The sequence below is a fragment of the Dromiciops gliroides genome, chromosome 3 (genome assembly GCF_019393635.1).
Source record: "Dromiciops gliroides isolate mDroGli1 chromosome 3, mDroGli1.pri, whole genome shotgun sequence".
NCBI classification, from domain to species: domain Eukaryota; kingdom Metazoa; phylum Chordata; class Mammalia; order Microbiotheria; family Microbiotheriidae; genus Dromiciops; species Dromiciops gliroides.
The window spans coordinates 264,338,915-264,365,471 of NC_057863.1; the positions used below are offsets into that span (position 1 = coordinate 264,338,915).

The window sequence follows — 26,557 nt, forward strand, 5'->3', positions numbered from 1 at the left end:
CTGGAGTCAGGAGGACTTGAGTTCAAATCTGGCCTCAGACACTTGACACTTACTAGCTGTGTGACCCTGGGCAAGTCACTTAACCCCAATTGCCTCATCAAAAAAATAAAAGAATGTCATTACTTAAACTGGTCAACATATTGTGAAAAAATAAGCAGGCTTGTGGCGGAGGACTTGAGGAAGAACCCAACCAGGCTGGAACTCTAGGCTAGATAGGCCTTTTTCTTAACTTTCTGAACTCCATGTAAATACCTGTATACTTTAATAAATGTTTAATGGGGCAGCTAGGTGGCACAGTAGATAGAGCACTGTCCCTGGTGTCAGGAGTACCTGAGTTCAAATCCGGCCTCAGGCACTTGACACTTACTAGCTGTGTGACCCTGGGCAAGTCACTTAACTCCAATTGCCTCACTAAAAAAAAAAAAAATAATAAATGTTTAATGCCCAAAGACTGGTGCTAAAGCTTCTAATTTAAGGTGATCACACAACATAGATTTTAAACATCACAATATTCAGGTAGGTTAGACTCTCTGAGTCTAATTGATTCAATGTTTCTGATTTCTAAGTCTAGATTTATTCATATACCCTGATGCAGAGTCATCATATATTTTAACACTATCTCCATCCAGCACGAAACATTGCTTTACATAGCTTAATGTATCCTTGGGAGAATGTGACTTACTTCATTATTTTAAAAGCTCTATCCAGATGCCCTGGGATCCATATCAGAAGCATATCATAGAACACACCCTGAAGCCCTTTACATAATTTCACTTTGCCCAGAAGTGAGTATCTATACAACTGGAAAACTTAATACATAGAGTTCTCCTATTATAGATAAAGTAGTAAAATGGATGCTCCAGATTTTTTCTTCTCTTCCCATCTGAATTCTTCTTTTCAAGTCACTAATGAAAAACATAGAGGGAGAGCAGCTGGGGGAATACTATATCAAAATCTTGTAGTATGACCTAGGAAACCACTGCTAAATCACCTTCATGAATTATGTTCTTTATAAAATAATTTGTGAATAAATTGAATGCAAAGTTCTCTGGGAAAATTCTATATTATACTTCATTTACTAAAATATACAAGAATGTGTCATGTATGCTATGTCTGAGACATTCTTTAATCCAACTGTTAATAGTCCAGTCTCTCAGATACCAGTAACTGGGACTGGGATGAAACTTGTAAAGACAGTATTTAGCATGGTATTACCATTCTGAGAATAAAACATTTTCAACAAACCACAAAAAGGTCAAAACTATGTGTGAGATTTAAAATTGGATATTAGATCATAAATCTCCCCTACTTAACCTTTCCCTTAATTTATCTCCCAGACTAGTAAATGGAAGAAGCTTTTGGTTTTCTAGATAGACTTTTTATTGTTATGGTAGTCACAAGGTGATGTTGATTAGAAGGATAGGAAAGTAGAAACACAGTACAAATCATCTTAAGTCTAAGCTTAGTCTATATTCCTTATAAAAACTCACCAAAACCGAAGGCCACCTTTGGAGAGAGAGAGACGGTCTGTGCAGCGCAGTCAGGAGACCAGCAGAGCAGGAAAAAGCCCCACTTCCATTCTCTCCTTGCCTTTTCAACTCGCACCCCGGAAGTTGAGTGCATAGCAGGCAGTCTGACATGCGCAGCAGGCGCACTGGCGTGCGTAGCTCATGCCATTGGTCTCCTCCCCGAAAGGGTGGTCCTTCAAAAAACTGGCGTCTTTCAGTTATCCTAACTGACTGTTAAAAAAACTTTCATTTTTTTTTTTACCACATTTCCCCCCTTTGCTTCCTCAAGAAACATAATGTTTCCTTGATGGAACAGTAAAAAGAATATAATAACTATTGCTAACTAATAATATGTGAACAACAATATAGAAAAGGAAGAGAGGAAAGTTTTGTCCAGAGGGGAGATTTTTTTTTGTTTTTTTTTTTTTGTTTTTTTTTTTAGACTTTCTCTTTCTGTTATAATATACACCATCTGTAACATGTACTCTCTGCAGAGGTCCTCACTTTGCAAGACCAATGTCAAAGCGTCAGTTCATGAGGACAAAAAAATCGCCCTTCTGGACAAAACAAGAGTTTGATCAAATAATCAGTTGAGAAAAAATAACAAAAACAAACAACTCAGAATATGGCAGCACAATACTCCTAGAATTAACATTGTATTATGAAATCAAAACCATGTTTCAAAATTAGATAGATGAATGAATAGAAGAAAATACACGTGGAATAATAAAAGACAATGAAATTCAAACTAGGGAAATCTAAATGAATATGAACTTAATATTAATAAGAGTATTATAAAATATAAACTTGATCACATGACTATAAAAAGCTTTTACAAATATTCTCCTTGTTTTAAAAACTAAGTATAAAACACAATCTCAAAATCATGAAAATCTCTATGAAAATAAACCCATACCATTAATTTCAAAATGTATATGTGATAGCATAGAAATCCTATGAAACTTCTGAACTGATACTATTACTCTGAGTGAATTCAGAACACTTTTGATTCCGATATCTAAAATCCCCAATACTCATATCAATACCTTGCTTCTTACTTCTACATTTCTGTACAATATATACCCTTCCATGGCAAAAGAAGCAGAGTCTTGAACTATGTTGATGATTGTCATTCTTATTCAGCTTAAATTTTTCTTCTTTAACCCCTCTATATTGTCTGTCAGTCTTTTCACCATACAAATGCTTTATAAGATTACTAATGAAAGACCAAAGCAGGTTAGCAAAATTATGAACAAAACGAGCATATCTGGAATTTAAAGGGTTTTCTAAGGTTGTCTCAGAAGCACAGCCAGGCTGGGGAAGGGCTGAGCCTGAAGCTGCAAATGTAGTTAGAGAAAGTTGAGCATGCGCATTAGATCTCTGGACTTCCCAGGCAGGGGAAGCAATGGGCTTGGCCATGGGAGGAGTAGAGGGTGGGGTCTGGAGAGGAGGGGAGGGACCAGTGCAATTTGAATCAGACTTGATTTTGAACTCAGGCCTGGATTCCTCTTCCCCCACTTTGCCTCCAGGTGCTAGGGGATTAAAAGCTTCTAGAGGGTGGGTCATTGCCTCCAGGCATGCAAAATTAGAGCAACAATTAGTGTTAGAACTGGGAAAAGCTGCAGGAATCTCTTCAGGTTTCTCTGAAAAAGCATGGTTGGGAGAGTGGGAGATATTTCCTTGTGTGAGTATGTTGCTGGCTCTTCTAACAAAAATAAAAAGAAAAATAGAAAATCCACAAAAACAAAGCATTAACATGATCTTATCTCCCATTTGTCTGGTTAAACAGACTAAACTCAAAAATAGGGTAATTAGGGAGTTTAAAAGGTCCATTTGAAAAAATTTAAAGGGAAAACACAGCCAGTACGCCAGTACTTAGCAGTTAAAGGGAGAGGGAGGGGAAATTTCTTACCCAACCAGAAGATCAGAAGACTGAGGTTTAGCTTTCCTCTTCGTGGTCAGCCATCTGTAACATGTACTCTCTGCAGAGGTCCTCCCTTTGCAAGACCAATGTCAAAGCGTCGGTTCATGAGGACAAAAAAAAATCGCCCCTCTGGACAAAACTTTCCTCTCTTCCTTTTCTATATTGTTATTAACATATTGTTAGTTAGCATAGGGTATTATATTCTGTTATTTTTGACCGTTTCATCAAGGAAACGTACCATTTCTTGAGGAAACAAAGCGGGGAACTGTAACGATTGGAATGATACCACCTGCTGGAGACTTACTGTAGAAGAGTTCTGCCCATGAAGTGAAGGTCTTTGAGAGCAAGACCAGGAGTCTTTTCTTTGGAAAAAGAAGTGACGTGGGCTAATGGGAGGAGGAAGGAAGAGACTGAGGCTCCTTTCCTGAGGATGCTGGTGGAGAGGGGAGCTAGAAATGTGCTCTCCCTTTAATAGATAGGAATCTAGGCCTTTTCTTCTCTCTTTACCAAACTCTTATTCTCCTTAATAAATGCTTAAAAGTCTAACTCTTGCTAAAGCTTATAATTTATTGGCGACCACTCATTAGATATTTTAGACAGTTTAGCTAGAATTTTAGCCCTTAACATATGACAGCTCACTTTTTCTCATATGTTCTACCTAGGGCAGCTAGATTACTAAATTCATTTTCTCTCATTTACCATTTCTGGCTATCTGTCAGCATTTTTTTTTTTTTTTTGGCCTACTAAGAGCCACATTCTAGGCCAGGATCATCTCTTGACTCACTATAGAAGCCACAACCCTAAAGTAAACCAAAGCTAGTTACGCTATGGAGAGAGTCCCTAGAGGATGAACCATCAATCCCTGGCCTGCTTTGTCAGAAGCCATGGACTTTGAGGGAGACAGTGAAGAGCCAAGGTGAAAAGTAAAATGCCTAATTAGTAGTCGTTCAAATTACCTCATGTTTAGTTTTTAAAGATCATTTTCCTAATAGAGTAAAATAGTTTTCAGTATTTCCACTTGTTTAAATTTTTCTGTCAGTGCATACTTGTGAGTATTTTACATTTAAAAATGTCTTCTATGTGTAGGAAATGTCTTTCCCAGATTTAGGCAAAAAAGTAGATACAAATAATATTTCAAATGATTTTAATATTTTTGAGTTTTTTATCTGACTTTGTTATATCTGAATATATCATCCCTTTGCCTCATAATTTGGATGGCAAAGAGCTATTACTAGTCATACAAGTATTAACTCTGCATTTTTCTTGTTGTTCATGTTAGTATTATCTCCAATCTGTGTGGTTTTTTTTTAAAATAATCTTTTGTTATCATTAGTTCACTCTGTGGAGTTTAGCTTAGATAAAATTAGAGCATATAGTTCATAATTCTATATAACTGTATAATACATTACAACAACAATATCATCTGCAAATGGCAATCTCTACAGAAGCTCACCCATTAATAGGGAATTGTTCTATTTGAATCTTATGAAAAGTATCCTCCATGACAGTGACAAATACCTCTGCAAACATGTATCTCCCTGTTTTATGTCATTCTTGACATTGCTAAAGTTATTGCACGAACAAAACTAATAAGGCTAAGATTAGTAAGGGAACAATTAACTGGGGAAAATATTTGGATTAAGTTTTTTGGTAAAGGTCTAATTTCCATGATATATAAGAACTGATTCAAATTTTTATAAGAAAGAAAGCTATTTCCCAGTTGAGAAATAGTCCAAGAATATGAACAGGCAATTCTCAGGGGAAGAAATCCTGGCTATCTATATCTATATGAGAAAAAAAATGTTTCAAATCTCTAATAATTAGAGAAATGTAAATTAAAACCATTCTGAGATTTTCGCCTTACACCCATAAGAATGTCAAAGATGACAAAAAAAGAGAATGATGTTGGAAGGGAGTGTTGATGTCCTATTGGTGGACCTATGAATAAGTACAACCATTCTGGAAAGCAATGTAGAATTAGATATCCCTACCAAAGAGTGCATCACCTTTAAACCATTTATATCACTGCTATACCCAAGAGATAAAAGAAATTCGAGAAGGTCCTATTTATACAAAGATATTTATAGCAACTCTTTTTGTGGTGGTAAAGAAACTAAAATCTAAGGGAATGCCCATCAATTGAGGAATGGCTGAATAAGTTGTGGTATAAGGATGGACTACTATCCTGCTTTAAGAAATGAGAAAGTAGGGGCAGCTAAGAGGTGCAATAGATAGAGCACCGGCCCTGGATTCAGGAGGACCAGAATTCCAATCCAGCCTCAGACCCTTGACACTTAGTAGCTATGTGACCTTGGGCAAGTCACTTAACCCCAATTGCCTCACCAAAAAAAACAGAAAGAAAGAAATGAGAAAGTAGATGATTTCAAAAAGACATGGAAAGTATTATATGATATATGAAGTCAGCAGAACTGAAGAAAACAATTTATCATATATCAGAATTATAAAAAATGAATAATTTCAAAAATTTTTATAAACTGATGAAGAGTGAAATGAGCACAACCAGAACATCTTATACAATACCAACACTGGAAAAAAGAAACAACTTTGAAAACTATAAGAACTATGATCAATATAATAAAACCATTCAGGATTCCAGAGAATGGATAATGCTATTCATTACAGTGAGGTGATACGTTTAGAATGCAGGATGACCCTTGAGAAATTCAACTGAATTCTAGTTTGTAATTGATTCTATATTGTGTTTATTTCATATTATAATTGATTCTATATATGCTTAAGTCCCCTTTCTATGTTCTTTACTTAAGTTCAGGAATTCAGCTTTCTGTTCTGAGATAATTTAAAGATCAGCCTGACCATAAGTCACTATAATTAAAATGAAAGGTTGTCATCTTCTATACCATTAGCTCTTGGGTAAATACCAAGATATCTGATAAGATCTTTAAGTCCTGAAGCTAGTTCTAAGAGTTGTCTCTGAACTGTCCTTGCACTATTAAGGAATGCTGTTAGCTTCCTAACAAATCTTCTGGGTATCAGGGAGTCTGGTAACTCTGATTTATTAGCAAAGATTATAGGATGCAGATGGATCCCATAAATCCATCAGCATTCCTTAATGACAGAATGAAAGTGGTTACTAGTCCCACATGGATACTAGCTAGCATTCCTTAGGAAATTGAATAATAATGTTCCTGCCCCCATGATGATGTAAGCCCTACTGCCAATCATGTTCTTTCTGATCCTGTTCTTTGCTCTATAATATAAAAAGAGCCTGCCTCTGCACATTTTTGTTTTTGGTATAGGTCAGGTAGTTGTTGTCCTTCTTTATTAATAAATTCACACTTTCTTAATACACTGATAGTGCTCAGAATTTTGTACCTCAGGCTATTTTTATTAATTTCTATCATTAACAGACACATTGTACTTTATCATATCGTATTATGTATTTGTATAGTGCTATTGAGAGAATTTGTTTTGCTTGCTTATGAATATTTGATTAAGAACATTTGTTTTTCTCTTCTTTTTCCCCCAATGTGTTGGGAATGGGAGGGAGAGAAAATAGATTTCTTTTCATTTTATTAAATGTAGGATGGTGCTACAGATGTGAAATGTTGCATACACTTTTAGTTGAAATTACCATAGTATTATTTTTACTTAACTGCTTTACTTTGTGGCAAGAGACCTCTCAAAAACTTGAGAGTAATCTATAAATGTTTATAGTGTAAAAATAAAACACATCAATAAAACTTCAAAAAAATAATCAAAGCAAGGGAAAAGAGTACATTTTATGAAAGATTGTTTCTCAAATCTATAGTAAGGATTCACTCATTATACATGTAGATTATTCTCTGAAAAATTTCAGTTTTTAAAAAAATCCATTATGCTGAACTTTAATGTACATTTATATGACCAGCCCACCTGTTAATTATATCAGTGCATATATTTAGGTCAAGAACTTCAGATGGACAATAAATTGGATGTGGAATTAAAAAGGAAGAAAAGAAAGAGTTCTGTTGTTTTTAGACAATTGTATAATATATTAGCAATCCCTAACTATTCACTAGTGCAAAGACCTAACCTTTCAATAGAGATGTTTTCACAAATATACTATACTCAAAAAGTGGATTGGAAAAAGGAGGTGGACCCATAATTTGACAATGAAGGATTGATTGGATCTTTGGTAGAAGATGTTTGGAATAGCATGAATAAGAATCATGGAGAATAGGAATTCATTATTTTGTAGCTTCACCAATGATGGGACCACCCTCAAAGCTAGATTGCATAGTGGATAGTGGATGACATAGCTCCAGATCTCAAGTCAGGAAGACCTGAGTTCAAATCCAGCCTCAGATACTTACTAGCTATGTGACCCTGGGCAAGTATTTAATGTTTAAAGTTGCCTTCTTTATGACAAAATTATGACATACATAGCATGAGCATCACCACATCCATTTTGCAGATGAAGAACTGAGATCCCACAAGGTTAAGAGATTTGTCCATAGGCAAAGAGCTAGTTAAGTGAAAGATCAAGAACCCAGGTCTTCTAACTCCAAATGTGACTCCATTAAGTCAGTTGCGTATCCTTTAATAAAAACTAAAAACTAACTAAAACAAAAGTAAAGGAGATTTATATTATTCCCTAAGTCTTCTATAAACTGAAAGAATCCTAATATATAAACCTTTAACTTCTCCTTATGCTCTTTGTAAAGTTCCATAGTACTCATCCTGTTTATGTATTTGTATCCTATATAAGGTTTTGGAAACTGATACTCAGACCTCATTAACTGATTGATAAGAGTTCAGTTCAGCCTGTGCTCTGAGCATAATAAAATGGCAGTTTCCTATCTCTGCATTTTTGATTGGTGATTAGCAGCAGCAGTTCCTAGTTAGGACTCTGACAATTTTTGTCACATTGTGTTGGGAGGTAGCCCTGGAAAGAGAGCTATTTTGGGATCCTATAAAATAGATTGAACTTTTTGTGCAGAAAGTTATTCCTCTGAGATATTAGAAATATAACTGACTTCATAAATTTTATTGCACAAACTAGTGAAATACGGATCAAAATGTTGCTATATGACTTCATAGGCATGTTTAACTTGACATAACTTGACGCTGAGCTTTCTTTATGAAAAATTATATCACTGTGGAAGAGAAAGTAAACCTTTCTGGATAAAAACTAAAACAAATCCAGAGATCCAAATTTTAACCTTGCTGTACCTGTAGTTTTTTTCCTATATTCTTTGACAAGTCATCTAACTTTTTTATTACCTCCTCATCTAAGAAATAAAGATAATACTTGATATAGCCAACTTAAGCAGGGATGATTAAGATTAACAATATAATATTTAAGATATTCAAGTCTTTTTACATGAAATGAGGACAAATCCCTTGAAGGATCCTGAGTTTTTCTTTTAATATATATTTTTTTGCTTTACAGAAATGGCAGTGTTTTAGTTATATTTGACCTTTCCTTTGACAAATGGGTATCAGATGAAAGTATTCAGAATGAACTGATTCAAGGAATTGAAGCAAATAGCCAACTGATGACTTTCCACATTGATCTGAGCAGCATATATATCACAGGTACCTTGAATATAATTTACTTCATGATATATGATTTTGACCCTCAGCCTACTTCTCTTTTCTTTCTTTATTCTTACTTTGTGATCTCATCAACCATGGATTCAATTATGATCTCTAGTCAGATAATTCTTTTTAAAGTATTAAATATTTTTATTTATAGTTTTGGGTTCCAATTTTTATCCCTCCTTTCCTCCCCTCCACTATCCCTGAAATGGTAAGCCCTCAAATATGGGTTATACATGTATGATTATGTAAAACATTACCATGTTAGTCATTGTATAAGAAAACTTGAATAAAAGAAACAAAATGAAAGAAAGTGAAAAATAGTATGCTTCAATCTGTGTTCAATCAATATCAGTTCTTTCTCTGGAGGTGGATAGTATGCTTCATCATTAGTCCTTTGGGATTGTCTTGGATCATTGTATTATTGAGAATACTCAAGTCATTCACAGTTCTTCATCAAACAATATTGCTGTCTCTGTGCACAATGTTCTCTTGGTTCTGCTCACTTCACTATACATCAGTTCATACAAGTCTTTACAAGCCTTTCTGAAATTATCCTGCTTGTCATTTCTTATAGCATAATGATATTCCATCACCATCATATACCACAGCTTGTTTAACCATTCCCCAATTGATGGACATTCCTTTGATTTCCAATTCTTAGCCACCACAAAAAGAGCTATAAATATTTTTATATAAATAGGTCTTTTTTTTCCTTTTGGAGATATCTTTGGGATATAAACCTAGCAGTGGTATTTCTGGAGCAAAGGGTATACACAGTTCTATAGCCCTTTGGGCATAGTTCCAAAATGCTCTCCAGAACGGTTGGATCTTTCACAACTCCACCAACAGTGGATTAGTATCCCAGCTTTCACACATCCCCTCCAACATCCAATATTTTCCATTTTTTGTTATATTTGCCACTCTGATAGGTGTGAAGTGATACCTCAGAGTTGTTTTAATTTGTATTTCTCTGATCAATAGTGATCTAGAGCATTTTTTCAAATGATTATACATAGCTTTGATTTCTTTGTCTGAAAAACTGCCTGTTCATTTCCTTTGACCATTTATCAATTGGGGAATAACTTGTATTTTTATAAATTTGACTCAGTCCTCTATATAATTGAGAAATGAGGCCTTTATCAGAGATATTTCTTTTAAAAATTTTTTCCCAGTTTTTGGCTTCCCTTGTAGACTTGGTTCCCTTGTAATCTTTCTGTTTGTGCAGAAACTTTTAAAATTTTGTATATTCAAAATGATCTATTTTACATTTTGTTTTACTCTCTATATATTCTTTGGTCCTAAAGTCTTCCTTTGCCCATAAATCTGACAGATAAATAATTCCATACTCTCTTAATGTGCTTATGGTATCATCCTTTATATGTAAATCATATACCCATTTTGACTTTATTTTAGTATACAGTGTGAGATGTTGGTCTATACCTAGTTTCTGCCATACTGTTTTCCAGTTTTCCCAGGAGTTTTTGTCATATAATGAGTTTTTGTTCCAAAAGCTTGGATCTTTGGATTTATATGTACTAGATTACATTAGTCATTTACTATAGTGTAATTTGTTAGGCAAATAATTCTTAGGTCTGTTCATCTAGCCCTAGCTCTCCTGAATGTACTGCCTATTGGACATTTCAAACTCAACATGTCAAAAACTTAATTTATTATCTTTCTCCCCAAATCCACTCATCATATGAACTCCCTCTTACTATTAAGGGTAGCTGATAGAATGGACAGAATGCTGGACATGGTCAGGAAGATCCAAGTTCAAATTCTGCCTCTATCAATAACAGTGTGATCCTGGGCAAGAACTTAACCTCTCAGCCTCAGTTTTCTTATCTGTTAAGTAAAGATATTAGCATTCACTTCACAGTATTGTTTTGAGGATAAAATGTGATAATATATGTAGACAGCTTTACCAACCTTAAAGAGTTACATAAATGCTAACTGTTATTTTCTCATTATTATTAATATTAATCATATGTAGCCATTTTTGTTCCATTCACCCTCTAGTGCCTTCCTGTCTCAGGCTACTTTCCTGGTTCTGTGCAAACATACACACACATATATGTATAGACACACAGACATGTACATATACATATATTTTCAGAACACACATATTCATGTTGTCTGTACATGTACATACATATGTATCTGTGTGTATACACATTTTTTTTCTCTGATTGGAATGGAAGCACCTTGAGGTTGGGAACCTTCTTTGCTCTTTCTTTTCATCCTGGTTGCTTAGCACAAAATAGACGCTTAGATTTTTATTACCACTAAAATCCATGTGATGATATTGTCATGGGGAAAATGAGGTAGGGGGTTTGGGAAAGGGGTAGGAGGTTTGGGTAGGGATAGGGGTTTGGGGTCCTTAGGAATTCCTCTTTAAAAAATGACACTCTCAGGGGCAGCTAGGTGGTGCAGTGGATAGAGCACTGGCCCTGGAGTCAGGAATACCTGAGTTCAAATCCGGCCTCAGACACTCAACACTTACTAGCTGTGTGACCCTGGGCAAGTCACTTAACCCCAATTGCCTCACTTAAAAAAAAAATTTAAAAAAAAATGACACTCTCTTGCACACAAAAGCAATTAGAATAAGGTGGTAGTTTATTTAGAGGAAGGGGAAGGGAAGGGAAACCAAGAGAGAAATCAATGGACTTCTTCTCATGGGGAGAAAGGCATGGCACAGAGCATGGCTCTGAGATACCAATCTCCTCGAGCAGGAGACTGGCAGGTACTTTTATAGAGGACTGATGGGGGTGACCATATGACTGTAGAAAGTTCCCTTAGTGAGAGAGGACCCTCCTTCACTGGTGGTGGCTGGAGGACTTGGGTAAGGGGTGGCTGCAGATCTCTCAAGACATCTCCTCAGGATACAAAGGCAGCAGCCACACCTAATCTTATCTCCCCAGGGTTGAGGGAGATTAGAATGAAGGGTGGAGGTCCCAAGGCTAGCTCAGTCAGATATGGCTCTACTTATCTCTTTAGGTGTGTCTGTCCTTTGGTTTAGCTTCTCCAGGAGAAGGTTTCTTGATATACCCCAGAGAACTTCTGGAGTGCTATAGGCCCATAACAATATTTATGCCTCATGGAAGATATATACTCATCAGCAAGGGTCTTATGTTGTGGGTCAAAAATAGAAGACCAAATTGAAAGCAAATAGATTTTTTTTAGCATGCTCTTGATAGCAAATTCAGATTTCGGGGGTACAGATTTAGCTTTTATAACCTTTCATACATGCTTAGAGTTCACATACAATCCACAGAATTCTGTGGTAACTTAGGATAACAAGGTAAAGCATTTCACAGGAGAGGGAAGTGTAGAGAAAGAAGAGGAGCAGTTGAGGGAGAAAGGGGGACTATTTGGAATGCAAGCAGCAGGACTTATTATTAGAATAGGAAAATGTTCCCTGCTCCTGGGCAAGAGACAAGGAGTAGGGACCAAATTCTTTTACATGTGCAAAAGAAGTCCCTTTAGATGAAACCGAAGGGTCTTTTATATAAAGACAGCAAGAAGTTGTTACAGTAGTGGATGAACCCGTCTACTTTACAATGCATGTCCTTGTACAAGGGTTGGGGGCTTTTTAGGCCACCAGATGGTTGGGGATTTCTATATTTTTGGCCCATCAAGATGCAGTGACATGATTGTGGTTCCCATTTTTCCCACACAGTTGCAAAATGAGAGTACTCTCGGGACAAACACATCAATTCCTATTCCTCAGGCTGTTGCTAGCTCATTACCTTACAAATCTTCTCACCAGGCTCTAAAAGCTATCTAGTGAATGTGAATATAAAACACTCCAAAAGTACTTAAAATGCAAAACCCAGATTGATAATCTGGGATGAAACCCATGGGTCCTTCTAGGGCCTTAACCAGTGTGGAGTACTTCCCAGGGTTTCCCAGAACTGATGAATTGGGTTTTTCAGATTCAGTGAGATGGGGTAGGGGAGGTTCAGACTTCCTGAATAAATTGACACTCCCAGACTTTTGGAAAGTGTTCTGACTTTATTGCAGTTGATGCTTATTTAGGATATGGTCTCACATGGGTAGTTATCTCCTATCATGGGCAATTACCATAACATTAAATGATTTTCCTGTCTCCTATGCCTTCCTCAAACAGCAGGCATTGCTTAACCCTGAAATGGACTTTTGAAACACTTTTATAATAATATCTTTGTTTATTTGGATTGGATGTTGCATCTCCCAGAAACTATACCTGTGATGAGTCAGCCCTATCCTAAGAAGGATGATACCTGTCCATTTTGTCAGTTTCTTGGATCTGACCTCTATAGAGACACAAGTGAAAGATTACACTTAGAAATAGTCCCATTTGATCCTCTCTAGCCTATTTCATACCCAGTATGAAGCTGACCAGGTCATAACGTTTCTCTCTCCTCAGAAGGTTCTATACATAGCAGCTTGTTTGTTATTAATGACCCCTCAGATATGGCAGGTATCTTGACCAGCATCCTTTCAATTTCTAATAAAATGTAGAATGCCACTTGATTTGTCCTTAAGTTTAATTTTGTTATCCTAGCTGTAAAAATGATGCCATAGTATCTTTTGATATTCTATTTTTCATTAACATAATCATAATCTTTTTCATTAACTGATTATCTGGAACCTCTAACCCAGGTCATTATCTCCTTTTCCACCAGCAATTATTTATTTCTAGATATAATTAATGCCTTACTTTGCTCTGAATAAAGACATATTAAAATAATATGTTTTTATATGATCATTAACAAATAAAGTCAATGACAAACAGAAAGCAGCAACTATTTACTGTAATTTGTCTATGAGAAAGTTCCCTAGGAGAGTCACTTGAATTCCTCACTATAGCACCAGTTGGCTTTACTTCTCTTGTGAAAGGTCTTTTGCCATTCAGCTTTTTTCCCACACTTATCAAGGAAAGCTTCTCAAAAATCCTCTTGTAAGATAATGTTGAAAAGTTTTCTCAGAAAATAATAATAGCTAACATTTATGAAGTACTTTAAGGTTTTCAAAGTATTTTATATCCTTTAACTCTCAAAATGACCCTGTAAGGTGGATGCCATATTATTTCCCCTCTTACAGAGGGGAAAAGTGAGGCATAAAGAGGTTAAGTGACTTGCTCAGGGTCACACAGCTACTATTTGAGGCAGGATTTGAACACATCTTCCTAACTCCAGAACTACCATTATATTCAGTGTCCTACCAAACTGCCTAGAATACTTCCCCCCCCTCCCCCCCACTTCTCAAGGGTTACATCAGCTTCTCCTTAGCTATGATAGGAAACAATCAATTCAGCTTCTCTCCATTAGATTGTGGCCCCTCAAGGACCACACTTTGACTTTCTTTATATCCCTAGTAACTTAACATAGTGCTCTTACTTGTCTCTCTACCATTTATCTCATAGATACTTTTAGATCAAAAGTAAAAAAAAAACATTGTTTCCCTGACTTCATATGGAAAAGCACCTCGCAGCAAATGTCAGTTATGACAATAAAAATGTTCATTTTGGATTCTTAAATAGAAAAATATAGACCACAGTGTGAAAAGCAATGTCAAAATACAACTTACTCAAGTCCCTTACATTTCAAATAAAAAATTAATGTCTAAGTAACCTCTCCAAGCTCCTCACATGATCACACCAAAAACCTCCAAATAATGCCATAAGACAATTCCTGGAGCAGAAGAACCTGCAAAAGGATGGGGTGAGATCACTTTCTAGCCAAAGACAGCTTAGAAGGTTGGCAAGAAAGGTCTGTTGTACCAGGGTGGGAGTGGAGTCCAGCCCCATGGCCATGCTGACACAGATCCAGCCCCATGCTAGCCACATCAGAGAAAGAGACCTCCAGAGCATCTGAATTGGCTGTAGCAGCAGCTTCTTCTGGAACTAAGCTTATGGTCTGGTGAGAGGACTGAGTGACTGGCTCGGGGGAGATTACAGAGTTTCTGCTGGCACTGAGGTGGGATTCAGTTGTTTTACCTGTGCTTGCAATCAGGAATCAGTTGTGAGTGGCAACCCAGGTTGGGGAGGGGCAGAGTCTCACCCGAGCTTGCAACCACAGTGAAACAGAATTTTGTTTCCAGGTTAAAGAGCAAGTAGGCCTGGGGTTGTTTACAGACCAGAACACAGGCCAGGAGAGTAGAAAACCTGCCTCTCCTTAAATCATACCATCTGTGACCCCCCGAAGCTTGGGACAGTGCATCCTGAAAGCAGTGCCCCACTTTAAGAAGGAGTTAAAAGTCAAGAAATAGGCGGGAAAAATGAGAAGAAAGAAAAAGATGTGGACCATAGAAAGTTTCTTTGGTGACAAGGAAGATCAAAATACACCCTCAGAAGATAACAAAGTCAAAGCTCCTACATCCAAAGCTTCCAAGAAAAATATGAATTGGTCTCAGGCCATAGAAGTACTCAAAAAAGACTTTGAAAATAAAGTAAGAGAGGTACAGGAAAAAATAGAAAGAGAAATGAGAGTGATGCAGGAAAGTCATGAAAAAAAGTCAACAGCTTAAAAAGCCAAATACCAAAGCTCTCTGAAGAAAATGATTTCTTAAGAATTAGGATTGAACAAATGGAAGCTAATGACTTTATGAGAAATCAAGACATTATAAAGAAAATCCAAATGGAGGGAAAAATAGAGGGCAATGTGAAATATCTCCTTGGAACAACAGCTGACATGGAAAATAGATCCAGGAGAGATACTTTGAAAATTATTAGACTACCTGAAAACCATGCTCAAAACAAGAACTTAGACATTATCTTCCAAGCGATTAGCAGGGAAAATTGCCCTGATATTCTAGAAGCAGAAGATAAAATAGAAATTGAAAGATTCCACTGATCACCTGCTGAAAGAGATCCCAAAATGAAAACTTCCAGTAACATTATAGCCAAATTCCAGAGCTGCTAGGTCAAGGAGAAAATATTGCAAGCAGCCAGAAGAAAGGAAGTCAAATGCTGTGGAACCACAGTCAGTATCACATAAGATCTGGCAGCTTCTATACTAAAGGACCAGAGGGCATGGAATATGATATTCAGGAGGGCAAAGGAACTGGGATTACAACCAAAAATCACCTACCAGCAAAACTGACTATAATCTTTCAGAGGAAAAAAATGGGACTTCAATGAAAAAGAGGACTTTCAGGCATTCGTGAAGAAAAGACCTGAACTGAATAGAAAATTTGACTTTCAAATACAAGACCCTAGAGAAGCATAAAAAGGTAAACAAGAAAAAGAAATCATGAGGGTGGTTAAAAGGTTAAGCTGTTTACATTCCTACATGGGAAGATTATGCTTCTAACTCATAAGAACTTTCTCAGTATTAGGGCAGATGAAAGGAATAAATTTAAACAGAGGGCAGAGGTGAGAAATGATTATGAAGGGATGATATCTGTAAAGCATTTATTTTTGTTTATCTTTTTTTTGTGGGGCAGTCAGAATGAGAGTCTTGTGTCTGAAGCCGGATTTGGGCTCAGGTCTTCCTGGGTCCAGGGCTGGTGCTTTGTCCCCTGTGTAACCTAGCTGCCCCAAGATGACATCTTTAAAATAAAATTAAGGGGTGAGAGTATTGCACTAGGAGAAAGGTAAAGGGAGAGGTGGAAAGGGGTAAAATATCTCACATAAAAGAAACAAGAAAAAGCTTATGGAGTAGAAGGGAAGATGGAGAGGAGTGGGGGAATGAATGAGCCTTACTCTCATCAGAATTGGCTCAAAGAGGACATAACATACATATTCAAGTGGGTATTGATATATATTTTGCACTGTGGGGAAGTTGGAAGGGAAGGGGATAGGGAGGAGGGGTAAAGGAAGGGAGGGCAGATTGGAGGAGGGACAGTCAGAAGCAAAACACTTTTGAGGAGGGAAAGGGTAAAAGAAGATAGAAAATGAATAAATATCATGGGGAGAAAATAGGCTGGAGGGAAACACAGTTAGCAATAGTAACTGGGGAAAAATTTGAAGCAGAGGAAAAAGCAATGTAAGATGAGGATGATGACAATGATGATGGTACATTGCTGGGCTATTGTGAAGAAAATTCTTTGTCAGGTATAAGGTAGCTATTATTGTTGTTGCAATAATCAACTTCATGGGTGTTTTAAAAGAAAATCTCCCTTTAAAGTATTATGTAAATGTACTTTACTACAATAAAAAAAAGGAGCAGGATGCTATCAGAAAAACCTGTAAAGACTTACATGAGTTGATGCTAAGTGAAAAGTAGTGTATACAAAATAACAGCAATATTGTAAGATGATCTGCTGCAAATGACTTAGTTATTTTTAGTAATGCAATGATCCAAGACAACTCTGAAGGACTTATGAAAAATGCACTCCATCTACAGAGAAAGAACTGATGGTATCTGAACACAGATAGAAGTATAAAAAAATTTTAGAAATTAATGTCTAGACAAGTCAGCCAGCTTTGTTCCAGGTCACAAGCTAGCTATTGGCACAGGTAGGCTTAGAACCAAGTCTCCTGACTTCCTTTTACACTATGCCAGGCTGCCTCCCAGTATAACAATCTATGTATCTACATTGTCCATTATGGAAGAGGACATCAGGAGTTGTACAGTTGCTGATAAATGCTATCAACATTTTAGTAAAATAATTCCTTATTTACCTTTACCAGGTGCTGATACACTTACAACTAGCAACCCTCCAACAACCACAGGTCAGTTTGTGAATTAATATATTTCTCTGTTTTTAGGTTTTCAAGTTGTTTTAACATGTAATATTTCTTTTTATCCCAATAATAACTTTCTGGGGGAACTAAGGTAAGAAGCCTTATCCCCATTTTATAGGTGAGGAAACAGACATAGGGAATATGACTTGCAAAGCTAGTTAATGGAACAGTTGCCACTAGAACTCAGGTCTTCTGGTCCCCTTGATCTCTTGACATTTTTCTTACTCAGCAAACCATATTATTTCTCAGATGAGATGTTTCTAGTACAGGAGAGTCTAGATGAAGAGCATCACAGACAAACAGATAAACACAGATGACAATGAAGATTTTATTTCTACTCACAAGGGGATGAAGAAAACAGATGCCAACAGGGAACAATTTCAGTGTGTGTATGGCTCCATTGCTTCCATCCCAGTGGATGTGATATGGTGGAGTGTCTTGTGTATGGATGTGGGACAGTGAAATAGATTTCACATTCTGACTGAAGGCCCAGATCCCTGCATTGCTCAAACTTATATAGAGTTTTAGACAAAGAGCACCAATAGGACATCGCCCTATCATGTACATCCAAGATTAGTGAAATGAGGGTATTTTCTAAATTGACTCATTAAAAATGAAGAATAAGGGAATAAGTACATAAGGAACTCAACTTTGTTTCAACCTAGTGAAAAGGGTGGGGTAGGTAATGCCCAGTCTGTGGATTTATTAACTTTTGTATATATACATCCTGGATGGGGGTCAGGGGGGTATAGAAGCCATGTTGGGGCCATACTACAGAATGTGGTTTTCAGCAGTTCATAATCTTGAAAAATCTATACAGGTAGATCACATTAAAAATAGAATCATTCAAATTCAGCCTCAGACACTAGCTGTGTGGCCCTGGGAAAATCACTTAACACAGTTTGCCTCAATTTCCTCCTCTGTAAAATGAGCTGGAAATGGCAATGGCAGACCAGTATAGGATTTTTGCCAAGAAAATTCCAAATGGGGTCACACAGTGTTATACATGACTTAAACATCTGAACAATGTTTTTGTTGTTGTTTAGTCATTGTTCACTTGTTTTTCAGTCATGTCTAGCTCTTCATGACCCCATTTGGGTGTATTGTTAGGGTCTGTTGTTGTTGGATTTTTTTTTTTTTGCAAAGATACTGGTGTAGTTTGTCATTTCTTTTTTCTTTTTTTTTAATGTATAAGGTATTTTATTTTTTCCGTTACATGTAAAGATAGTTCTCAACTTTTGTTTATACAAGCTTTACAATTTCAGATTTTTCTCCCTCCCTCCCCTCCCTCCCCCCTCCCCTAGACAGCAGGTAATCTGATATAGGTTATGTCTATATATCTCTATACATATACATATAGATATAGATATATACACACACATATATATACACATAATAACATTAATCCTATTTCTGCATTAGTCCTGTTACAAGAGAAAAAATCAGATCAGTGATGCAAAACCTCAAAATAGAAAAAAAAAACAACAGCACCCAAAACAAAAGAAATAATATGGTTCAATCAGCATCTATACTCCACAGTTCTTTTTTTCTTTTTTTTTTCTTGGATTTGGAGATCCTCTTCTATCATGAGTTCCCTGGAACTCTTCTGTACCATTGCATTGGTGAGAAGAATATATTCCATCACAGTAGGTCAACACTCAATGTTGATGATACTGTGTACAATGTTCTTCTGGTTCTGCTCATCTCACTCATCATCAGCTCATGTAAGACCCTCCAGGTTTCTCTGAACTCTTCCTGCTCATCATTTCTTACAGCACAATAGTATTCCATTGTATTCATATACCACAACTTGTCCAGCCATTCCCCAATTGATGGGCACCCCCTCAACTTCCAATTCCTTGCTACCACGTAAAGAGCAGCTATAAATATTTTTGTACATGTGGGTCCCTTTCCCCCTTCCATGATTTCTTTGGGCAAAAGACCTAAAAGTGGGATTGCTGGGTCAAAGGGTATGCACAGCTTTATTGCCCTTTGGGCATAATTCCAAATTGCTCTCCAGAATGGTTGGATCAGCTCACAGCTCCACCAACAATGCATTAGTGTTCCAATTTTCCCACAGCCTCTCCAACATTTATTATCTTCCTTTTTTGTCATTTTAGCCAATCTGATAGGTGTCAGGTGGTATCTCAGAGTTGTTTTAATTTGCATCTCTCTAATCATTAGAGATTTAGAGCATTTTTTCATATGGGAATAGATAGCTTTGGTTTCTTCCTCAGAAAACTGCCTGTTCATATCCTTTGACCATTTCTCAATTGGGGAATGACTTGGATTCTTATAAATTTGATTTAATTCCCTATATATTTTAGAGATGAGGCCTTTATCAGAAGCACTGGCCTCAAAAATTGTTTCCCAGTTTTCTGCCTCCCTTCCAATTTTGGATGCATTGCTTCTGTTTGTACAAAAATTTTTTAATTTAATATAATCAAAATCATCCATTTTGCATTTTATAATATACTCTATCTCTTGTTTGGTCAAAAACTGTTCTCCTTTCCAAAGATCTGATAGGTACACTATTCCTTTCTCTCCTAATTTACCTATGGTATCACCTCTTATGTCTAAATCATGTATCCATTTTGACCTTATTTTAGTATAAGGTGTAAGATGTTGGTCTATGCCTAATTTCTGCCATACTAGCTTCCAGTTTTCCCAGCAGTTTTTGTCAAATACTGAGTTCCTATCCCAGAAGCTGGAGTCTTTGGGTTTATCAAACACTACATTACTAGTGTCATTTACTACTGCATTTCCTGAGCCTAGCCTATTCCATTGATCTACCACTCTATTTTTTAGCCAGTACCAGATAGTTTTGATGACTGCTGCTTTATAGTAAAGCTCCAGGTTTGGTACCGCTAACCCACCTTCCTGTGAATTTTTTTTCATTATTTCCATGGATATTCTTGATTTTTTGTTTTTCCAGATGAATTTTGTTATTATTTTTTCTAGCTGTATAAAATAATTTTTAGGTAGTCTGATTGGTATGGCACTGAATAAGTAAATTAATTTAGGCAGTATTGTCATTTTTACTATATTAGCTCTGCCTATCCATGAGCAATTGATATCTTTCCAATTATTTAGATCTGATTTGATTTGTGTGAAGAGTGTTTGGTAGTTGTGTTCATAAAGTTCCTGGGTTTGTCTTGGCAAGTAGACTCCCAAGTATTTTATATTATCTAACCGTTACTTTAAATGGAATTTCTCTTTCTAGCTCTTGCTGCTGGACTTTGTTGGTCATGTATAGAAATGCTGATGATTTATGTGGATTTATTTTATATCCTGCTACTTTGCTAAAGTTGTTAATTGTTTCAAGTAATTTTTGACTTGATTCTCGAGGATTCCTTAAGTATACCATCATATCATCTGCAAAGAGTGATAGTTTTGTTTCCTCCTTGCCTATTCTAATTCCTTTAATTCCTTTCTCTTCTCTGATTGCTAAAGCTAACATTTCTAGGACAATATTAAATAATAGGGGTGATAATGGACATCCCTGTTTCACCCCTGATCTTATTGGGAAGGCCTCTAATTTATCTCCATTGCATATAATACTTGCTGATGGCTTTAGGTAGATACTGTTTATTATTCTAAGGAAAGCTCCCCCTATTCCTAAACTCTCTAGTGTTTTTATTAGGAATGGGTGCTGTACTTTGTCAAAAGCTTTCTCTGCATCTATTGAGATAATCATATGATTTTGGTTGGTTTTCTTAGTGATGTGGTTGATTATGTTAATAGTTTTCCTAATGTTGAACCAGCCCTGCATTCCTGGTATAAATCCCACCTGGTCATAGTGTATTATCCTGGTGATCACTTGCTGTAATCTCCTTGCTAATATCTTATTTAAGATTTTAGCATCAATATTCATTAGGGAAATCGGTCTATAATTTTCTTTCTCTGTTTTTGCTTTGCCTGGTTTTGGTATCACCACCATATTTGTGTCATAAAACGAATTTGGTAGAACTCCTTCTTCACCTATTTTTCCAAATAATTTGTATAATATTGGAATTAATTGTTCTTTAAATGTTTGGTAAAATTCACCCGTAAACCCATCTGGCCCTGGGGATTTTTTCTTAGGGAGTTCATTAATAGCTTGTTCAATTTCTTTTTCTAATATGGGTTTATTTAAGGATTTTATTTCCTCTTCAGTTAACCTGGGCAGTTTGTATTTTTGTAGATATTCATCCATTTCATTTAGATTGTCAAATTTATTGGCATACAGTTGGGCAAAATATTTCCTAATTATTGCTTTAATTTCCACTTCATTGGTAGTAACATCATCCTTTTCATTTTTGATACTGGTAATTTGGTTTTCTTCTTTCTTTTTTTTAATCAAATTAACCAATATTTTATCTATTTTATTGGTTTTTTCATAAAACTAGCTCTTAGTTTTATTGATTAATTCTATAGTTTTTTTGCTTTCAATCTTATTAATTTCTCCTTTAATTTTCAGGATCTCTAATTTAGTGTCTAATTGGGGATTTCTAACTTGTTCTTTTTCTAGCTTTTTAAGTTGCATGCCCAATTCATTAATCTCCTCTTTCTCTTTCTTATTCATGTAAGCATTTAGAGCTATAAATTTTCCCCTAAGCACTGCTTTGGCTGCATCCCATAGATTTTGGTATGTTGTCTCATTATTGTCATTCTCTTGGATAAAGTTATTGATTGTTTCTATGATTTCTTGTTTGGCCCATTCATTCTTTAGAATGAAATTATTTAGTTTCCAATTGATTTTCATTCTACTTTTCCCTGGCTCTTTCTTACATGTAATTTTTATTGCATCATGATCTGAGAAGGATGCATTTACTATTTCTGCCTTTCTACATTTGACTATGATGTTTTTGTGCCCTAATACATGGTCAATTTTTGAAAATGTGCCATGTACTGCTGAGAAAAAGGTATATTCCTTTCTATCCCCATTCAATTTTCTCCAGACATCTATCATGTCTAACTTTTCTAGTAATCTATTCACCTCTTTCACTTCTTTCTTATTTATTTTTTGGCTAGATTTATCTAATTCTGAGAGGGGGAGATTCAGATCCCCCACTCGTATAGTATTACTGTCTAATTCCTCTTGTAACTCATTTAACTTCTCCTCTAAGAACTTGAATGCTATACCACTTGGCGCATACATATTTAATATTGATATTACTTCATTATCTATAGTACCTTTAAGTAAGATGTAATTTCCTTCCTTATCTCTTTTAATGAGATCTATTTTTGCCTGCACTTTGTCTGAGATAAGGATTGCTACCCCTGCCTTTTTTACTTTAGCTGAGGCATAATATATTCTGCTCCAGCCTTTTACCTTTACTCTGTGTGTATCTCTCTGCTTCAAATGTGTTTCTTGTAAACAGCATATTGTAGGGTTCTGGTTTTTAATCCACTCTGCAATTCGCTTCCGTTTTATAGCAGAGTTCATCCCATTCACATTCACAGTTATTATTACTGACTGTTAGTTTGTCATTTCTTAAAGGTAATTTTGCAGATGAGGGAATTTAGATGAACAAGTACTACTTAAGTATCTGAGGCTGGAGTTGAACTAGGGGCTTCCTGACTCCAGGCCCAGTACTCTATCCACTGTGCCACTTAGCTGTCCTTAATGACACTAAATTATTTTAATGTAATACTTATAGAGGATAGTTTGAGATTTGGTACTGATAGAACACACTTCACAGTTTTTTAAAAAAATTATTGACCTATTCTAGGGTGCTGGATCTAAAGTCAGGAAGACCAGAATTCAAATCTATCCTCAGAAACTTAGTAGCCCTTACTAGCAAATCACTTAAACTCCCTCAACCTCATTTACCTTATCTGTAGAATGGGGATAATAATAGTACCTACCTCCTACAGTTATTGTGAGGATCAAATGAGATAATAGTTATAAAGCAGTTTACAAACCCTAAAGCACTATAAAATGTTAGTGATTATTATTAATTATCCTTGACATTCACTACCTTTTGTTTCTTCATGAGTTTCATTATTTTTTTCTATACCTATAAAATATTCTTTTGGTAGTTTTTTTGGATACAGCATTGAATAAATAATTCAGAAAATATTATCATTTTTCTCAAATTGGCTCAACCTACCCATGAGCAATTACTACTTCTCCAATTATGTAGGTATATACTTCTTGAAAGAGTGTTTTATAGTTGTATTCTATAGTTGTATGTAGTTGTTAGATACACTCCCAAATATTTTCTTCCTGCTAGCTTTTGTTGGTAACATACAAGAATGGTGATAATTTATGAAGATTTATTTTACATTTTCAACTTTGCAGAGGATATTATTTTAATAAATTTTCTGGTTTGCTCTGTAGTGTTCCCTAAGTAAATCACATTATCTGCAAAAAGTGATAATTTTGTTTCCTCTTTGCCTATGCTTATAGCCTCAATTCCTCTTTCTTGTCTTAGTGCTATAGCTATCATTTTTAGCACTTTGTTAAATAGCACTGGTGATAATGGAAATCCTTGTTTTACCCTTTTACTGGTAACACTGACCTCCTTTTTGTTCCTCAAGCAAGATATCTCAGTTTAGGGCATTTTCACTGACTGTCCCCATGGGTGGAATGTTTGTTCTCTCTCCTCATCTCTGCCTCTTGGCTTTCTTCCAGTTCCAGCTAAAATCCCATCTTCTATGAGAAGCTTTTCTCAATTTCTTGTTAATTCTACTGCTTTCCCTCTATTGATTATTTCCTTTTTATTCTATATGTAGCTTATTTCTACGTAGTTGTTTGCATGTTGTCTCCCCCAACTAGATTACAAGCTCTTTGCATATTGGGACTATCTTTTGCCTTTCTTTTATGAGGCAGTACTTGGTACTGTGCCTGACTTGTAGTAGTAGATGCTTAATAAATGCTTAATGACTGACCCCTGATCTTACTGGAAAGACTTTTAATTTACCCTCATTAGATATGATGTTTACCCTTGGATTTAAATAGGTATTATTTGCTATATTAAGGAAAGTTTCATGTATTCTTATGTTGCTAGAGTTTTTAATAGAACTATGTGCTGGATTTTGTCAAAAGTCTTTTTTACTACCTATCAAGATAATCATGTTTTATTCTTTACATTATTAACATATGTTACATTTTTAGTGTTCTTTATGTTGAACCAACCTTTTATCCCTAGTGTAAAATCAGCCTGATCATAGTATTTAGACATTCTAACATATTCCTATAGCCTATCTTAAAACATTTTATTTTAGGGGCAGCTAGGTGGCGCAGTGGATAGAGCACCGGCCCTGGAATCAGGAGTACCTGAGTTCAAATCCAGCCTCAGACACTTAACACTTACTAGCTGTGTGACCCTAGGCAAGTCACTTAACCCCAATTGCCTCACGAAAAAAAAAAACAACAAACAAAAAAACATTTTATTTTAAAATTTTGCATTTATATTCATTGGGGCTCTTGATTTATGGTATTCTTTCTCTGTACTGTCTTCTCTGCTTTAAGTGTCAAGACCATATTTGCATCAAAGAAGTATTGGAAGGGTGCCTTATTTATTTATTTATTTTTTTAGTGAGGCAATTGGGGTTAAGTGACTTGCCCAGGGTCACACAGCTAGTAAGTGTTATGTGTCTGAGGCCAGATTTGAACTCAGGTACTCCTGACTCCAGGGCCAGTGCTCTATCCACTGCACCACCTAGCTGCCCCCTTATTTATTTTTGGAAAGAGTTTTTCTAATATTGGAATTAAATGTTCTTTGACTATTTGGTAGAATTCACCTAGTAAATTCATCTGGTCCTGGATTTTTTTTTTCCCTTTGGAAGTTTGCTTAGGGCTTGTTCATTTCTGTTCAGTTATTGGGTTACTTGAATAGTTTATTTCTTTTTTTATTTCTCAGGGTTTCTCACATTTTGTTAACATTAATCCCTTTCCTCTAATTTATCAATTATCTTACCTCATAGTTGGACAAAATCGTTTCTGATAATTTCCTTTTAAATTTTTGTGAGTTCTCATTTTTCATTTTTGAAACATATAAATTGGTTTCCCTTTTTCTTTTTAAACATCAAATAATCTAATTTAATCTTATTAACTTTTAAGGAAAACAGATCCTAAATTTATTTATAAATTTAATCATGTTTTTGCTTTCAATTTTTAAAATCTTTCTTTAATTTTCAGAATGTCTACATTGTTGATTAGTTGAAAATTTTTTATTTAGTGTTGTTCAGGGTTTTTTTTTAAGTTTTGTGCCCAATTAATTTCATTATTCCTGTTTTGATTAAAGCCTTTAGAGATATACATTTGTCCCTCTGAACTTTGGCTGTATTCCATAAGTTGTGGTATGCTATCTCTTTCTTTTTTTTTTTTTTTTTTTACGGGGCAGTAGGGTTAAGTGACTTGCCCTGGGTCACACAGCCAGTAAGTGTCAAGTGTCTGAGGCCGGATTTGAACTCAGGAACTCCTGAATCCAGGGCCAGTGCTTTATCAACTGTGCCACCTAGCTGCCCCCGCCACCTAGCCGCCCCTGTGGTATGCTATCTCATTAAGGTTATTTTCTTGGATGAAATTTTAAAATTGGTTTTATAATGTTTTCTTTGACCCACTGCTTTTTAGAATTATTTTATTTAGAATCCAATTACTAAAAAAATCCAATTAATTTTGATTAATTTTGTGATGGCTCTATTTTGAATATAATTTATTTCATTGTGCTCGGTAAATGATGTATGACTTATTCTTTTCTACATTTTTGCATGTTCAATTTTTGTAAAGGTACTAGATACAGCTGAGCTTTTGGAAATATGTTTCTATCTTATTTAGTATTCATCTCTATCTCTGTTCCTAAAATTCTATTCAGGTCCTTAATTTTCTTGTTTATCTTTTGGTTAAATTTGTCTAGATCCAAAAGAGGTATATCATAGTCCTCACAGCTTTAGACTTAC

General features: G+C 35.7%; 1 protein-coding gene across 1 annotated transcript in view; it reads left to right on the forward strand.

Annotated features, from left to right (window-relative positions):
* Positions 1-26,557, forward strand: part of TMPRSS15 (transmembrane serine protease 15) — a 157,911-nt gene that overhangs the window by 18,844 nt on the left and 112,510 nt on the right. Inside the window, exons 4-5 of the mRNA XM_043993461.1 lie at positions 8,846-8,991; positions 17,615-17,660. Coding sequence (XP_043849396.1) covers positions 8,846-8,991; positions 17,615-17,660 — 192 coding nt within the window. The remainder of the gene's footprint in view (positions 1-8,845; positions 8,992-17,614; positions 17,661-26,557) is intronic.